The 17909-nt window shown below is 39.1% G+C and overlaps 1 protein-coding gene across 1 annotated transcript; it reads left to right on the forward strand.

The window, feature by feature from the left end:
* Window positions 1–1388: 1388 nt before the first annotated feature.
* On the forward strand, window positions 1389–11664 carry vdac1 (voltage-dependent anion channel 1). The gene is made up of 9 exons (XM_048166591.1): window positions 1389–1542; window positions 2406–2475; window positions 5221–5270; window positions 6841–6993; window positions 7091–7143; window positions 8119–8346; window positions 9537–9687; window positions 10341–10398; window positions 10873–11664. The coding sequence occupies exons 2-9, from the start codon at window positions 2409–2411 to the stop codon at window positions 10962–10964; spliced, it is 852 nt and encodes a 283-aa protein (XP_048022548.1). The 5' UTR covers window positions 1389–1542; window positions 2406–2408; the 3' UTR covers window positions 10965–11664.
* The last annotated feature ends 6245 nt before the right edge of the window (window positions 11665–17909 follow it).

Consider the following 17909-nt stretch of genomic DNA (forward strand, 5'->3'; position numbering starts at 1 on the left):
GGTTGCTAGGGTACTTAAGGTGGTTGCAAGAGTGTTGCTATGTGGTTGCTAATGTACTCTCGGTTGTTGCTAGGGTGTTGCTATGCGGTTGTGGGTACTCAAGGTGGTTGCTATGCAGTTTCTAGGGTACTCTGGGTGGTTGCTATGTGGTTGCTAAGATATTCTAGGTGGTTGCTAGGGTGTTTGAATGTGGTTGCTAAGGTACTCAGGCTGGTTACTAGGATGTTGCCAGGGTGATTTGTGTGGTTGCTAGGCAGTTGCCATGTTTTTAAACAATAACCCATATTATTCTAGTTTCATGCATTTTCTTATCAATAGTTGAATGTTGGTAAGTTTCATTAAAAAAAGGAAGATTTTGAGCAAAAAGCTGAAAAATCCCATTTTTGTCAAAGACTACATATGGATCTTATGAAGCTCTGCACATGACATGCAGGGAAAAAACCTACTGTCATGTGCAGAGCTCGATGATCAAAAGATGGCCGGCCAATAATGAGTCGATGTTCTGACGATGAACCTGGAAGCACTGGACGTAAACAACATATGAGAATGACACAGAAGAGAAGAGATTGTTGAATAAAGTTGTCATTTTTGTTTCGTTTTAGTGCACAAAAAGCATTCTCGTCTCTTCATAACATTAAGGTTGAAACACTGCAGTCACATGACTGTTTTAACCATGTCTTTAGTACCTTTCTGGGCATTGAATGTGTTGATTATATTGCTGTCTATGGACGAGTCATATCCCAGCAAACATTTGGACGTTTAATGACCGTTGAAAAGACGTCCCTCCAACACGTATATGAACGGACGCCTTTGACGTTATCTTATTAATTAATTAACTATTATATATTGAACTACACGTAGCTAAAAGTCAATGTAACAATTACACATTCAACCCCAGAGAATTGTAGACATGCATCTGAATGCATTTTTAGCAAATGTTCTGTGTTACATATTTTTACCGATTTATGCCATCCAACCACGACTATTTTTGGCCAGGGACACAACATTGCAGTTGAACCAATGTTTGCTGGGATACCTCTCGGATTTCATCAAAAATATCTTAATTTGTGTTCTGAAGATGAACGAAGGTCTTACAGGTGTGGAACGGCAGTGTATTTCAAGGGGTGATGAAGCTCCAGTTCAAAATGTAGAGGATATCCATCTTTTAACAGCCTCCAACACAATGCAGATTTCACAGTGGGATTTTCTGCATCTATGGTTTAAAAATATAAAACATGTCCTGAAATAGGGTTTGTCCTCAACCATTTCCTCCACTGCATATTACAAACATATGATGATGCTGGAAAACATAATAAACAAAAATGATGATACACAAAACCACTGGAGCTCGTATGTACTGAGATACAGTCATCCGGAGGTGATGTGGATGTGGAATCTGCTGATGATGCTCAAGATCATTGCGCAGGCGTGGCGCCGTTTGCGTACGCTCGTGCGTAAATCTGTCGTGGTTCTCTGCACGTCTCATCCTCTCGGCTGTGAGTCCTGCCCGCTCGGCGCTGTCCTCCTCACGACCTTACAGAGGTATGTTCACAGCTAACACATTTATCCTAAGGTGGATATTGAAGTCTTGTCGCTGAGGGTGAATCTGTGGTGATTTCAGTGACTCGTGTGATCGGGATGGTGCAGCGCATCAATGTCGCGCGCAGGGCCTGAATGCTACAACTAACGCTTTTAATGCGCTCGCTGTATTTGTGCATGAGCATCGAGTGCGCGCTGTCCTAATCAAATGTGCGCGTGCTGTTTAAATGCATTTATCCTGTTTAATGATCTTTATTTGAATGCATATACGCGCATGCATGGCTCTTGTCATTGTCTCACTGCGCAGGCAGAGGAATAGCATTTGCATGTCCTTTGTGCTTTCCTTCTCTTAGTGCTCTCCGGCTTATTCTTAAAGAAATATGCGCGTGGATCACTTATAGTGTGTGTAAGGGAATAGGCCTCGTTGTAATGTGTGTGTGATGGAAGGATTCATGTGTCAATCAACTATTTTAAGATGATCTGTATCAGTTGATAAACGGTTAGTGCTCTCTAGTTTCTGTAAAATGACAGTGTGTGTTCCTCACTAAACGATCAATGATTTGTATATCATGTTGATTATGGTTTTTTCTGTGTAAAACAACTCACTGCTCGCTGCAGAGCAAATGGGTGAGGAGGCTTGACCTCCAGCCCCGCCTCTCTGGATGTAGTGGGTGGACCCCTAAACCTAATTAGGCCCCGCCCCTTAGATCCACAGAGGTGTGGCTGCACTGTCAGACTCCTCCCATGACGTCTAGAGAGGGGGGGGGGGGCTGTAGGTCATTTGGCTCTGCAGTGAACACCACTCCCCATTTGACCTCGACGTGACCTCTGCCAGCTGCTCACCTGACGCTCTCTCTGCATTGCAGACAATGGCCGTTCCTCCGACATATGTGGACCTGGGCAAGTCTGCCAGGGACATCTTCACCAAAGGATACGGTATGATTTCACCTGTTTTTATATTAGTGCCAAGGCTGTAACTGTGTTTTGAACATTGGTGGGGGGGTCTATTTGGCCTTTTCATTTAAAGGAATTAAATAATTGAGGGATTAAAAGGGATTTACGGGAAAAAAATCCTAGTTATGAAGTAATAAATTTAAACTTTTTGCATATAATATTTATTTTAAAATATGCACACATTCACTTTTATTCGTATGTTAATTGTCAAAAATGCATTTATTGTCTTGTCACTTTCAGTTATGAATTACATAGGGATGCACGACATGAAAATTTTGGCTGATGATGATTACCGATAATTCTTTATATTTGAAAGCCGATTACCGATATATTGGCCGATAAATCTAAATTACGTTTTTTTTATATAATTTTTGAGAGCCTGATTACAAAAACAAAAGTCTCACCATGTCCCAAACACACAATTATAATGTCTCATTATAATATTAAGTAGCTTATATGACAGACTTGAGCTGTACTTTATTTTCCTTTTTTGAAGTGATTTTCAATCATATTTCAAACAATTCAAAACCATCTCGGTGAAGAGTGCGCATCTGAAGTGTCTCAGCTGAATAATCCATTATATTTCGGCTTTAATATATCGGCCAAATTTTCTTGTCTGGCCGATAACGATAACATTAAAATTAACATATATCGGCCGATATGGTGGCATATATATTGTGCATCTCTAAAATTACATGAATCATGTAAATGATAGCATATTATCAATTCAAAATGATGAAATTTCATAAAGTTGAGAAGTTTCTAGGGCTGGGTAAAAAAATATTGATTTCTTGATTTTAATCGATTCTCATTTTTACGAACCGATTTCGATTCTTAAAACCCAAGAATCGATTAAAAGTTGATGAATGCGCAGAATATGTAGCGCCTCCCATCCAATAAATCACAATAATCTTTGTTACTTTTGATATGAAGCAAAGTCTCAGATTTCAAATGACGTCCATCTTATTATGAGATTCAGAAAATAAATAGCGTTTTGGCGCTGTTTAATGTGGCGTGACAGATCGCTTTAGCGCCTCAGTTAAAGAGAAGCATGTGATCATCCTCTCCTCCGCTTTAATACCAGTTACAGCGAAATAAACATGCATGAACATCTGAAGGTATGTTAAAATATACAGTACAACTTACTGAAATCCGTATCATGTCTCGTGTAATCGCTCAATCAGTGCTTCAACCTCGGAAAGACGTCAATAAAACAGCTTCAATGTCACGTGACGTCACATTTACCTCAGAAAAACATATTCAGTGACCATAAACTCATTAGTCAGATAGAAAAGTGAACTCTAGAAAGATAAATATAGCTATGCACCGTTACATATTCATTATAGTTTTTAATGTTCTTCAATATTTAATGCATGTTTGAATAAATCAGTTATGATAGTCGTGATTTAAATGTTTATATTTAAAAAAAACCCCGAATTGGAGTAGAAATATGATTATGTAATTCTAAACTTTATTTATAATAAAAACATCAGTGAGTGTAATTTAAGTGTTTGTATATAAGTAAGTTAATTTAACCTTCAATATTATTATAGTAGTACCAGCTGACTCTCATGTGTAGTTTACAGCATTAGTTGAGATTTTTCCTCTAGAAAATTTGCCATGTGCTGAAACCAAAATAATCGAAAGCGAATCGAAATCGTAATCGAATCGAATCGAATCAAAAGCATGTAAATAGTAAAAATTGTGTCAATACACAATGAATAAATAAAAAAATAAAAATATGGGGTATTTTGAGCCGAAACTTCAGACACATTCAGGGGACACCTTAGACTTATATTACATCTTGTGAAAAAGTGTTCTATGGCACCTTTAATGAAAAAAAGGGGCAAACGTTTTGGTCATGTGACCTTTCTCAATGCCTAGTTAGCATGTGACCAAAATGTTTTTTTGCTTTTTTGAAGTGTTTTCATATCTGAGGTCTAAACAACTACATTCTCACCTAAAAGCTGCTAAAACTACATGCCGTGACGCAATAACTGTAGTATTTGTAAAATTAAATGGGTTTGCTCCTCCACCATTGACGCTCACTATGAGAAATGCTGCCAGTATAGATTAGGCGGAAACAAGCGGAGTAATTCAAACGGTGAAGCAGTTCCCGTGGTGACACTGGTAGAATGTTGCATGGCTGGAAAGACCTCTCAGCCAATCAGAATGCTTCATGGGAGTGGGTGGGCCCTTTGCAGAATCATTGGTAATGTAGTTTTTCACCTGAAATTCCAATGTTATTTTAAAAACAATGCTGGATGACGGCAAAAGCAGATGCCATCAGTTAACCTTACATTTGTCTTTATTGGTTCATAATTTATCATTAAAAATCAGTTCCCTTATGGAGAAAATGAATGGGATTTTTACTTGAGGAACCAAAGTGTTGCACTCTTTTATACTGGCTGAAGAAAAAATCCAAGTCAGAATCCTCCAAAAACAGACATTGAACATCTGCTATAATATGATGAAATTATATTAATAAATGATTTGTTTTCATGATCAGCTGTTTCACACAGTTTGAAGAAACTTCCTCTGAAAACCCGGCTTGCTTTTGACAAAAGATTTTTGTTAAAACAAACCCCAGAGGATTTTCAGTTCAGTAATGTTCATATTAAACTTCTGGGTTAACTCGTGGTGTACGAGATCATAAGTGTCGTTTATGGGCGGTCAGATCGCTCTTCGTGTTGTTTTGTGTTAGTGATGTTTGTCTGTCATTTGCAGGTTTTGGTCTTATCAAGTTGGACTTGAAAACAAGGTCAGAGAATGGATTGGTGAGTAGACAGTGGATTTCATGTCATACACATAATCAACAACGCAGAGCTTGATAAAATATTGACGTGATTTCTGCTCAGATGTCAATATTTCACTCTCAGTGGGACAAACACAGTTGAAACGCTGCTGATGTGAAGTTTTAAAAAGCCAAAATGATTAATGCTTGCTTTCTTTGGCCATGGGAAGCCAAGAATCTGCTCTGAGTTTAATGCAGACACTAAAAAATGTAAAGAGCACTTGATCTTTTGACTGTTTACTCGTGTTAGTATGAGCGAGAGGACGGGTAATGTCCAATGAAAGCTGATGTATGTTAAAGCTGTTGTTGGTGTGACAAATGATTTCAGATGATAATTGCTTTATTTGGATATAATTGTACACAGACATTTAAATTGCGTTTGTATATTCAATGATATATTTCTACTCCAATTCGTTGCTGAAGTATAAACATTTAAACGATGGGTTGTTTTCATGACAGATTTTTTAAACATACATTAAATAATGAAGTCATCACTAACAGGTTAATATAGTGAATATGTAATTTCAGGGCTCCAGTAGCACCGGTTCTACAGACGGAGGCACCAGCACCTGATTTGGATATTTAATTATAAAATCAATGCTGTTTTGAATTAATAAGAGCAGTTACTAATAATTTTAGGCTTATTTCTTGGAAATGCACATTTGACAAAAGCACTGAGCTTGAGTTGAGATGCAAATAAAATTAACTTTTATTAACAACAGTAACATGCAAAACCTAATTTTTACAGGGAAAAATTGTTGTAGTAGAGTGTTGTTGTCATGCCGTCATTTTACGCCGGACTGCTTCACAAACGAGGGTCAATTCAACACAAAAGATGAACATGACGGCACATGCTAGTGGATGAGTTGAATCAACTCCACAGCAACTACATCAATTTATCCACTAACCATTCAGAAACGTCTAAAAGTTGTAACTTCTTCCTGAGTCTCTCCATCAGTGTCGACTCCGGTTTGAACAATGTAAGGCTGAACACTTTCGTCATTTTGGCTGCGTGAGATTCTCCAGCTTTGTTGTTGTTGAGCTGTTAAAGCTCCGCCCTCTTCTGGAGCAGCAGCTCATTTGCATTTAAAGGGACACACACAAAAATGGCGTGTTTTTGCTCACACCCAAATAGGGGCAAATTTGACAAGCTATAATAAATGATCTGTGGGGGATTTTGGGTACACCATCTTGTGAAAAGGGGCATTATAAAAGTGCTACCAATTTTTGTTTTCCTACATCTTGGTGGTGGCACCAGTGCAACCTCTAACAAAATTTAATTGCACCCACAAGAAAAAAAGGTCGCAAAATGCAACCATTTGGTTACAATCTGGAGCCCTGAATATAGTTCATATATGCTCCTCTCTAGAGTTAATTTTTATAGCTAACTATTGAGTTTATGGACACTGAATGGCTTTACTGATGTTATGTGACATTGTTTACAATCTGTTTTACCGATGTCTTTCTGCCGTTGAAACACTGATTACACACCCTTTTTTCGTACTTGTTCTCACTGACCCATCAGCGTTGATCATGTTCTCCTGCTGCTGTAGGAATTCAAAAGCTCCGGCTCGGCTAACACAGAGACCAGCAAGGTAGCAGGAACGCTGGAGACCAAGTACAAGTGGGCCGAACACGGCCTGACATTCACCGAGAAGTGGAACACTGACAACACTCTCGGCACAGAGATCACTCTGGAGGACCAGGTGAGACACCTGACAAACTGATCCAGGACACATGAAATATGCTTGATGTGATATGAGTGACAGTCTTTTAACATTAATGCTGCTTTATTTTCCCCAGTTGGCCAAAGGGCTGAAGTTGACATTTGATTCCTCCTTTTCTCCAAACACTGGGTATGTGTCTCATTCAGCATATATATATATATATATATATATATATATATATATATATATATATATATATATATATATATATATATATTAGTCAGGCACTTGAATGTGTCATATTAACATTTTACTAAAATCAGGCTCAATGGAGTTGAGGTTTTTTATCAGTGAATAGCAGACATGTGTTTTGTTCATTGCATTACGTTTTCACTGATTTGAAGATTTATCATTAAAATAGATTACTGTTTTGATCGTGTTTTAAATTAGCAATGTTCAAAAACCCATGCATTATTTTTAACATCAACATTATCAACATGAAAAACAGGCAGCAGCAGGAATATTAGGCTGCTGTCACTTTAAGACTGAATGCACGGATCCAATATACTGATACTGTACCTGTGTTTTTTTTGTTTGTGTGTTTTTTTAGTTTATTTAAGATAACAATATGTTTACTAGGATACTTGCCAAGTCAGGCATGTTGACATTATTATGTGTGCATTTGCAAGAAGATGTAAAAGAGAACTCAATTCAGTTTTCGGCCGTTGTGTAAGAAGCGGCTTTCTGGGTGTGTGCTTCAGATGTTTGCACACACACAACTTCTCACACAGCGATTATCAAACTGAGTTCTCTTTCTCATCTTCTTGTGCTTGAATGTTTAAATTGGTAAGGCTAATAAATGTGTTATATCGGCTTGTTTCTTGCTATAGCCGAGATACCAATGGTTTTAAGTTGATCAAAAATTGATTTTTTTGGTCCAAAATATGTGTGGCGCTTCATTCACGATAGAGGCGGGTGGAGTTATGAGATTTGACTGTCTGTTTGAGGAGCCAATGGATTTATGTGATTTAGTCACAAGCTCTTTTTAATACTTTTCATTGGTTGAATATTTGCAAAATCCACAGACAGTAACTATTTTTCCACATGAGTCACACAAACACAGCACAGAATCACAAATACATTTCCTCTGACGACTTCCCATAGGAAGAAGAGCGGGAAGATCAAGAGCTGCTTCCAGCACGAGCACATCAACCTGGGCTGTGATGTGGACTATGACATCAACGGCACCGCAGTGCACGGAGCCGTGGTCGTGGGCTTCGAGGGTTGGCTGGCCGGCTACCAGATGACATTTGAGGCGGGCAGGAACCGGGTCTCCCAGAGCAACTTCGCTGTCGGATACAAGACCGACGAGTTTCAGCTCCACACAAATGTGTACGTACTGTCATCAAACCTGCAGCAGTGAGATGTAGAGCGTTCTCCATGTGTGTTGTTTTTCCAGTCTCAAGGTTAGAAAGGTGGGTTATTTTTATATACGTTTATTCCCTGGCGATTGGATTTGTCAAGGGCTTTGCAGCAGGAAGGAGCAGACGGATGTCACTGCCTACATATCATTAAGGCTCAAATAAAAGAGAGAGTTAGTTCTGTGCAGTTGTGTTTAGGGCTGCAAAAAAACAGAACTCCCGTTTTATTCAACGAATCTCTTGGTTACATCACATTTGCACTGTTAGTTATGATGAAAGCATTCGTTAGTGTGCAGAAATTGAGTTACAGTGACGAGATCACTGCTTTCATGAGCTCAACAACATGTCTGTGATCGACTACAGTGTTCATCACTGCAACCTTTCATGCCACGATCTAAATATAATGCCATAGATCTAAATATAATCAACACTTTTCATGATTTGTAATAGTAAAAACGTGCTAAAAGGTTTTGAGAGAGTAATACTTAGATATTTCATATTCAAAGATGTCAGCCAATCACAGCAGTGGGTGTTTACACTGAAGTCTCACACAGACACGCCCCTTAAAACAGAGCGTTCAAACCAGAGGGATAAAATCGGGGGAGGGAAAAATGCCTTTTATTTCTAAATTATGAGCATTTTTGGTGTAAAAATCATACTAACATTATAAGTGCATTCCAGGAAACATTATAAAACAATAAAACAACACAGTTCATGACCTATTCTAAATCATAAACTTCTTAGAGGCATTTCATTAATGTCTATTAATCTGTCTGACAGGAAACATCTTACGTTGTAAGGTACATATTGCAGATGAGCAAACAAACACAATTAGACGTCTGTGATGTATGAATGCCTGTTTCATGGTAAATATGCATTTAAAAATGGTGCAAACATGTAAAATAAAAATAAAAATCTGATTAATCAAAGCAATAAATATGCAATAAACTGTCAATTCATAGTTTTAATTAGCGATGTTTTCTCATTTTTGGATCAGTGTTATTTGAAACATGATTAAAGTTGAGATATTCTTTGGGATTCTTTGTGTGTTGTATGTCTAGAGCAGTCCACATCAATTTAGTACCATTTACTGTTTTAAAGAAAGATTGCCAGGTTTTAACATGGAAAGATGTGTCTCAATGATGCGTTTTCAAATCGCAGGAATGATGGAACAGAATTTGGCGGCTCCATTTACCAGAAAGTGAACGATAACCTGGAGACGGCAGTTAACCTGGCCTGGACCGCTGGAAACAGCAACACCCGCTTCGGCATCGCTGCCAAGTATCAGATCGATGCCGACGCTTCCTTCTCGGTATGTGTGGAGAAACTAAGTGAAGTTAGCATTGCCACTTTTCTTATCTAGTTATGTAATGATGCAACCTGTGTGAAGAGGCACTGAATAAATCCCCACCTCTAAATCACTCGTTATACGCCTGCGTCAAACCTACAGTGGCCTTTTGTGTTCATAGTCCCATAGTTTGCCCCATAGAATTGGTAATTGTGTATTTTCTAGGCACGTCATGATATATTACGATATAAAAATGTGAATCGCGATATTTAATTTACTAGAGGTTCTGACAAAATGTTAATTGCTGCAGTCTATTTAAAATGCTTAATTAATTTTAATGCATTATTTAAAAAAAATCGGTTTGAGTGAATGATTCAATGACTCAATCAAAAATATTTCACTTGTTTCATTACTGGATGAATCAGTGTTTCTGAACGAATCTCTTGAATGAATGATTCAGTGACAAATACATGTTTTAACAGTCACTTGTCGCCACCTACTGGTGTAACAATGTAATGATACAATCTTTATTTGAAGCGCCAGGTTACTTTCAAAGGGGATCTGCTCTATTTTGATCGCTTCTGTAGGCATCAGTGTTTATATCTGAGTTATAAACATTTATCCAAGTACTTCAAAATTATATTTGTTGTTAGTGACACTTTTTGTTTGTCTTACAGGCCAAAGTGAATAATTCTAGCCTCGTCGGCCTGGGATATACTCAAACCTTGAAGCCCGGTAAGTATGACTAGATGTAAATTATGTGCATAAAGTTTATTAAACCTTTTCAAAACGCCTATGCAACTGTTTAAACCAGGCGTGTCCAATCCTGCTCCTAGAGGACCACAATCCTGCAGAGTTGAGCTCCAATCCTAAATTAACCAGCTGAACAAGATAATCAAGCTCTTGATGATTGATAGAATTATTTAGGTGTGTCTGGCAGTGACGGCTCCAGGATTGTTTTCTTGAGCATTAATAGAGCATTAATAACTTGTTTCAGTGTGGACAAGCACATTTTGGAAAATGAATGAATCTGAATTAATATGCATGAACTGAACTCATCAGGGCATTGGACACCCCTGGTTTAAACTATTTAAAAAGCTTTAGTTTGTGGCGCAGTGTTAGTACTGATGTATATGCAGTTCCTTTTCTTTCAGTAAGATCTCCTGGATCTGAATGTTCCTTGTCTAACTTTTCTCATCTCTGGCTCAGGTATCAAGCTGACCCTTTCTGCTCTTCTGGATGGGAAGAACATTAATGCAGGCGGCCACAAGTTGGGTTTGGGTCTGGAGTTTGAGGCATAGGAAGCCGAGGATTGCAATAATCCTGACTTGATTTTTTTTTTTTTTTTTTTACCCACCCTCACAAACCTCGTCTCTCTTAGATCCCCTGTCCGAGGACAGACACTCGGTCAAATTATGCATTAGTGGTGGCTCAATACTTCAGAGTGTTACAGACGAAACTGCTATAGGTCACACAGAACGAAAGAAGAGCGTAAATGGCTTTAAAAATGTATTTTCAGTACATTATTGAGATTATTTATTTCAGTGTTGATCATGACAGACTGGGGGAAGAGCTGCTAGAAACAGAGACGTTTACATCAGAAAACACTAACACTAGGTGACAACATTCCTGATCCACGGTTTTCACCCCAGCAAACCTTGAAAGAAGGGACCCGTATATACACCGACTTCACGACTTTAGTTGTAGACACCAGACTTTTGGATGCGTTTCGTGTTTGTCTTGTCTGTGCGAGTGAAACCACACGTGTATCTTATCCATCATTGTTTTATTGCTGCATACTGCCTGTACCTTCTATGGCAAACTCTTTCAGCTGTCCCTGGACTAGAGGAGATTGGAAACAACCTTCAGATGTGCCGGGAAGAGCATTAAAGATCTGAATAGGTGGATGTAGTCTTCCGTTTTTAAATGTAGGAGTAGAATACTGTGGATTTGGCAGTATGGTTTCTTTAAGTTGAATAAAACATTTGAACCTGGACCACACTACTGGATTGAGCAGTTTGATTTCTTCTGACTTTCTTTCTGTTTCCTCTTACTTCCCAAAAAATGTAGTGTGAGTAGAGTTAGGCTATGTTCAGACTGCAGGCCAATCAGATTTTCCCCTCAAATCAGATCTTTTCAGGCTGACTGTCTACACTATTAATTGCAAGTGATCAGATAACATTTAATTCAGATTTTGTATGTGTGTTTGTGTGTGTTTTCAGTCCAGACTTTCACAAACCCATCTGGATTAGAAAAAATCTGAAAAAAAAAAAAAAAAAATCATGTTCAGTCTGAACATGGCCTTAAAGTACTTGTCCACTACTTTAGTTAAAGATTAACTTATTTAAAATTACTCATGAGTAGTAAAAATATATATAATATAAGATATATAAGATATAAAATAATTAGGGCATAATAATTTTAACCAAATCCTCAGATGTAAACATCAGTGATACAGCCTTACAAAACGCCCAACTTTTTGTAAATCGTCTTTTCTTTTCTAATAAACATATTAATAATAACTTTATAAGAAACTCTAATGACTGATTCATTGATTCCTCCATGTTAATTCAAAATGGCTTAAACCAAAGACAAGTCATTTCACTCGGTGGCCATATTCTCCAAAACTGTTCGCCAAGCTTTCGATTACATTTCATATTTGAAATCACCAATGAAGACAACAACTGTCTCATAAATTGTTTCTAAACGCTCGAATCATGACAAAAAAAAATGGATCAAGCTAATGCAAATGCGCGTCTCATGTGTCTTATTAAGCGCACATCTGACTGTTTCTATAGGAACCGGAGCTTCTGATGGCCGCTGCAGTGAAATAACACAAGAGACATCACTTGTATTGTTTTGAGAAAGTGCAACGCACAAAATGGCGGAATAAGTTCCACCTTCTAAATAAGAGCCAATCACTGATTGGTAAAGTCATTTTCTCAAAACAATACGAGTGACGTGTCTTGTGTTATTCTTTGCTTAAACCTCACCTTATACTGTATCATGGCACATTACCGTATAAATATATATTATTTCTAACAAACTTACAAAATTATTCATAGATGTTATCCCATAAATGCACACATTAGTAGATATATTAATACTGTTTGTGATAATTGCACTTTTTGCAACATATTCAGGTATATTTCACACTCATTTTTATTGCACTTTCTCTATTAAATTTTGGATTGATTTTTTTTTTTTTTTTTTGAACTTTTATTTTATTTTATCAAGTGCAGTCATACAGTATGTCACAAATGAACTTTTTTTACGGTACGATATTGATGATACAATAAAGTGTCCAGGGCAAGTCCACAAATAGAATAGCAGTCCATAGATGTCTTCCATCCTAACAATAATATATGTGAGGTAAGATCCTTATCTCTGCAGTACCACATATACATTTTGTAAATAATAACAATAATTTTTACAATGCAAATGACCATTGATAAATAAATGACAAATAAATAAGTAAATAAAATAATAATAGAAGTAAGAAAAATATAGTCTGCATAATAGTCATATCAAATGAAAATGTTGGGCAATGGAAGACCATTTATTTAGGAATACATCTGCTTTCAGTTGTAATATTGCTGTTATATGCTCCATGTTATAAACGTCTTGGATTCTTTCCCTCCATTGTGCAACTGTCGGAGGGTGTGGCTTCAGCCAGGAGGCTGTGATTACCTTATTCGCTATTAAAAGAAGGACTCTCAGCAAACATGTTTGGCTATTCTCTTCAAAGTCAGCTGGCAGTACCCCTAGCACAAAGTATGATGGTTCAAGAGGTAGATCTATACAGAGACATTTTTTTATTTCTTTTTGTACATTTTGCCAGTATTCTGATATCTTCGGGCAGTCCCAAAATATATGTGTGTGGACTCCCACTAAGCCACAACCCCTCCAACAACCGTCTGAAGTGTTGCTCCATTTTGATGTTATGAATGGAGTCCTAAAATATCTCATTTTAATTTTCCATCCAAATTCCTTCCAGTTAGGACTACTGGTTATCCCATGAAATCTCCCACTGCTTATCTGTAATTATTGTGTTCATTTCTAATTCCCATTTTTCTTTAATGTCTAAATTATTTTCTTTAAATTCTTCCCGCAATATTTTGTAAATATGTGAAATGAATTTTGACTTCACTATTCCTTCTGTTATTGATATGAAGAAACGTTCTATTTTTGTTGGTAGAGAGCAGAGCTTTTCCCATTCTTGATGATTTTGGAGGTAATGTCTAATTTGTAAGTACCTAAAGAAGTCTTGATTTGGTAAATCATATTTCTCTTTGAGCTGTTCAAATGATTTCAAGGCTGCTCCGTCAAATAGCTGGTCCAAAACCACTAGACCCCTTTCTGTCCATTTCAGGAATCCCATGTCCAGCCTAGCTGGGGAGAACTCACAGTTATTTGCTATCCTTATATCCTTATTTGCTATCCTGCTATCCTATTTCCTCTGGAAATAGTCATGGGAAGTTGAAGTTTTTTCCTCACAATTGACCATATTTTTAAGGTGTTTTTACTCCATACATTAGTAATCTTCTTTTTCCCCCATATGTCTTGGTTTAGGAATTGGATTGAATCCAATGGCAAATTTGGGCATTCACTCTGCTCCATTCCAACCCATATAGTGTCAATATCTTGGGACATCCACACAACCATGGATCTCAATTGGGCTGCCCAATAGTATGTTTTAAGGCTAGTCAAGTCCAAGCCTCCATTTTCCTTTGGGCAAAGTAGTCTTTTAAATTTAAGTCTGGGTCGCTTTCCTTGCCAAATAAACTTGGATAGCCATTTATCTAATGTGGTAAAGGTGGAGGCAGGAACATAGATAGGTAGTGATTGGAAGAGAAAGAGCAACATTGGTAAAATGTTCATTCTTATAGTTTCTATTCTTCCTATCAGGGAGAGTGGCAGAATTTCCCATCTTGTAAGGTCTGCTTTTATGTGGTCCATCAATTTCCTGTAGTTGGCTTTAAACAGTTTTGATAGGTCTGTCGTTATGATAATTCCCAGATATCTAAATCCTTGCGACCAGTGGAAATCAAGCCTTTCTGTAATTGGATTGGCCAATTTCCAACTAGCATCATTGCCTCAGCCTTTGATTGGTTGATTTGATAACCTGAGAGTTCGCCATATTTTTTTAAGGTGTCTAGCAGTGCAGGGACAGAAAGGACTGGATCCCTTATATAGGTCAGGATATCATCTGCATAAAGAGATATCTTGTGCTCCTTATTTCCCATGTCTTTTATACCTTTTATTTCCTCATTCTGTCTTATAGATGCTGCCAATGGTTCAATATTTATAGCAAAGAGCAAAGGGCTAAGACAGTCACCTTGCCTCACTCCCCGCTGTAGGTTAAAGAACTCAGAACAGCATCCGTTTACTCTGACACAAGATTTTGGATTTCTGTAAATAACTCTGACCCAGTCTACAAATTTTGGGTGGAATCCCATTACTGATAGCGTTTTGTACAAAAAATCCCAATTTACAGTGTCGAATGCTTTCTGTGCATCAAAACTTATTAACATTGATGTTTGTTTGTCTCTTTTAGCGCAAGTAATTATGTTTAGGGTTCTTCTTATATTATTAGCACCCTGTCTATTAGGAATGAATCCTGTTTGATCTGGCTTAATCAGAGTAGTAATATGTCTTTGAACTTCCCTGCTAAAATACTTGTCAGTATTTTTTGATCGTTGCATATCAGGCTGATGGGTCTATATCCTGCGCAGAGTGTTGGGTCTTTCCCTTCTTTATGAATCACAGAGATAATGGCTTGTGACCATGTCTCTGGAGGGTTGTTCTTGGAGAGGGAGTATCTAAACACCTTAGTTAATATGGGCGCGAGGTCATTTATGAAGCATTTGTAAAATTCTCCAGGAAGCCCATCGACCCCTGGAGATTTGTTGCTTTTCAATCTTTTTATACACTGTAAAAAAAATCCCAGTAAAATTTACGGTAAAAAAACGGCAGCTGTGGTTGCCAGAACTTTAACGTAAAAAATACAGTAGCAACGTAAAAAAAAATCTGTTAAATTTACGGTAAAATAACGTATTTCATTAACTGATATAATGTTAATTTACCAACCTAATGAAGTACTAATATCTGTTTTGTACCTTTATAATACACTGACATTCACCAAACACAGTGGTGATAAGAGTCACATGATGAATCAAAGTTCATCACAAGCTGAGAAGGACAACACTAACATACAGAAGGTGCACACAGTGTCATTCACACACACACTAAACACCATCATGGTAACATGCATGAAATTTTAAAAATGCAATAAACATTAATTTAACAACATTAGATGTAACATAAAACCCTAATGTACATAACTGATTAGAAAAAAATGAGAAAAACTAAGAAGAAACAGAGTTATTTCAACAAAAATATATCAAATGTGAAGTGTCACTGTCACGATCACCGTCAGTTCCTGTCACTTCCTGGACTACATTCCCCATAATCCTCTCTGCCAATCACCTGCACTCACTCCACTAATCACTACACTAATCACCACACCCAGCTGCCATGCATTACCTGGACTATAAAAGACTCACACACTCATCACCTGATCGCGAAGTCTTGTTTTCACTTGTGTAACATTTCTGAGCGTTTCCCTGTATCCTGTCTGCCTATCTGTTCTTGATCCTGTCTGGTTACCCGTTTATGATTCCTTGCTGCATACCTCTGGACTGTTTATTGTTTCCTGGACTGTGAATGATATCTGCCTGCCTCGATCTACTGCCTGTACCCTGACAACGATTCTGCCTAGCACTTGCTGTTCCTGTTTGCCCCTGCTTAGACCCTGCCTGTACGACCACGCTTACTTTTGTAATAAAGCTTGCAAATGGATCTCAGCCTGAGTCTCCCTTCGTTACAGAAGACTTCGCCACAACAACGATCCAGCAGCTTTTCTGGTGAACCCTGGTCTGGTAGGAACACTGCATTATTGTTACTAGGGCTCAAGCAGGGCTCACAATCGCTGGAGGAATATATTGCGAAATATTTGGACATTGCACATTATTCAGACTTGCTGGACTGTGCACTCATTGACTTTTTCTGTGAGGGTGTTAATCAACCTCTCAAAGAACAATTAGTTTGTAATGGACCACGTTTCTCCCTCAGTCATTTCCTGGAGTATGCTTTATGGTCTGTTGGCTGTCCATTTACTGTGGGTGTCGCGGAGAATCATGTAATGGCTGCCACTAAGAAGAACACTCACAAAATGGCGGCCACCATCACAACTACACCAGTCCATGTCTCAGTTGATCTACATGAGCAAAGTCAAGTCACCGTTGATCTTTGTGAGCCAAGTCAAGTCCAAGTTAAACTTCCTGAGCAACGTCGCGTCTCCGCTGATCGCCCAGAGCAACGTCGCGTCTCCGCTGATCGCCCAGAGCAACGTCGCGTCTCCGCTGATCGCCCAGAGCAACGTCGCGTCTCCGCTGATCGCCCAGAGCAACGTCGCGTCTCCGCTGATCGCCCAGAGCAACGTCGCGTCTCCGCTGATCGCCCAGAGCAACGTCGCGTCTCCGCTGATCGCCCAGAGCAACGTCGCGTCTCCGCTGATCGCCCAGAGCAACGTCGCGTCTCCGCTGATCGCCCAGAGCAACGTCGCGTCTCCGCTGATCGCCCAGAGCAACGTCGCGTCTCCGCTGATCGCCCAGAGCAACGTCGCGTCTCCGCTGATCGCCCAGAGCAACGTCGCGTCTCCGCTGATCGCCCAGAGCAACGCCACATCTCCTCTGATCGCCTAGAGTCACGTCACGTCTCTAGATCAGTCAGGGAGCAGAGAGGGTTGCGTTCCAGTGTGGCTGATCCACCGCTGACCTCAGCCCGAGCGGCTGGCATTCCTAAGCCTCCACCGTTCGCTTCGCTCTCAAGCCCGCCGGCCACTTCGCACTCAAGCCAGCCGGTCACTTCGCTCTCCAGCCAGTCGGCCGCTTCGCTCACAAACCCGCCGGCCGCTTCGTACTCAAATTCGCCTGTTGCAACGCCCTCAAGGTCGCCTGTTGCAACGCACTCAAATTCATCGGTTGCAATGCACTCAAGCGCCCTGGACGCGATGGATAAGATGGCTGCTTTGTCAGTGCCCACGGGCAAGATGGCCGCCCCTTCGGTGCCCACGGAGGTAGGGGGCGTTCCAGCCATTGAGTCCGCTCCAGAACCCGCTCCAACCGGTGAACCATCGCCTCATCCTCGGAAGAGGAGGAGGAGGAGGAAGAAGGCTTCTTCCA

The sequence above is a fragment of the Megalobrama amblycephala genome, linkage group LG18 (genome assembly GCF_018812025.1).
Source record: "Megalobrama amblycephala isolate DHTTF-2021 linkage group LG18, ASM1881202v1, whole genome shotgun sequence".
In the NCBI taxonomy this organism is placed as follows: Eukaryota; Metazoa; Chordata; class Actinopteri; order Cypriniformes; family Xenocyprididae; genus Megalobrama; species Megalobrama amblycephala.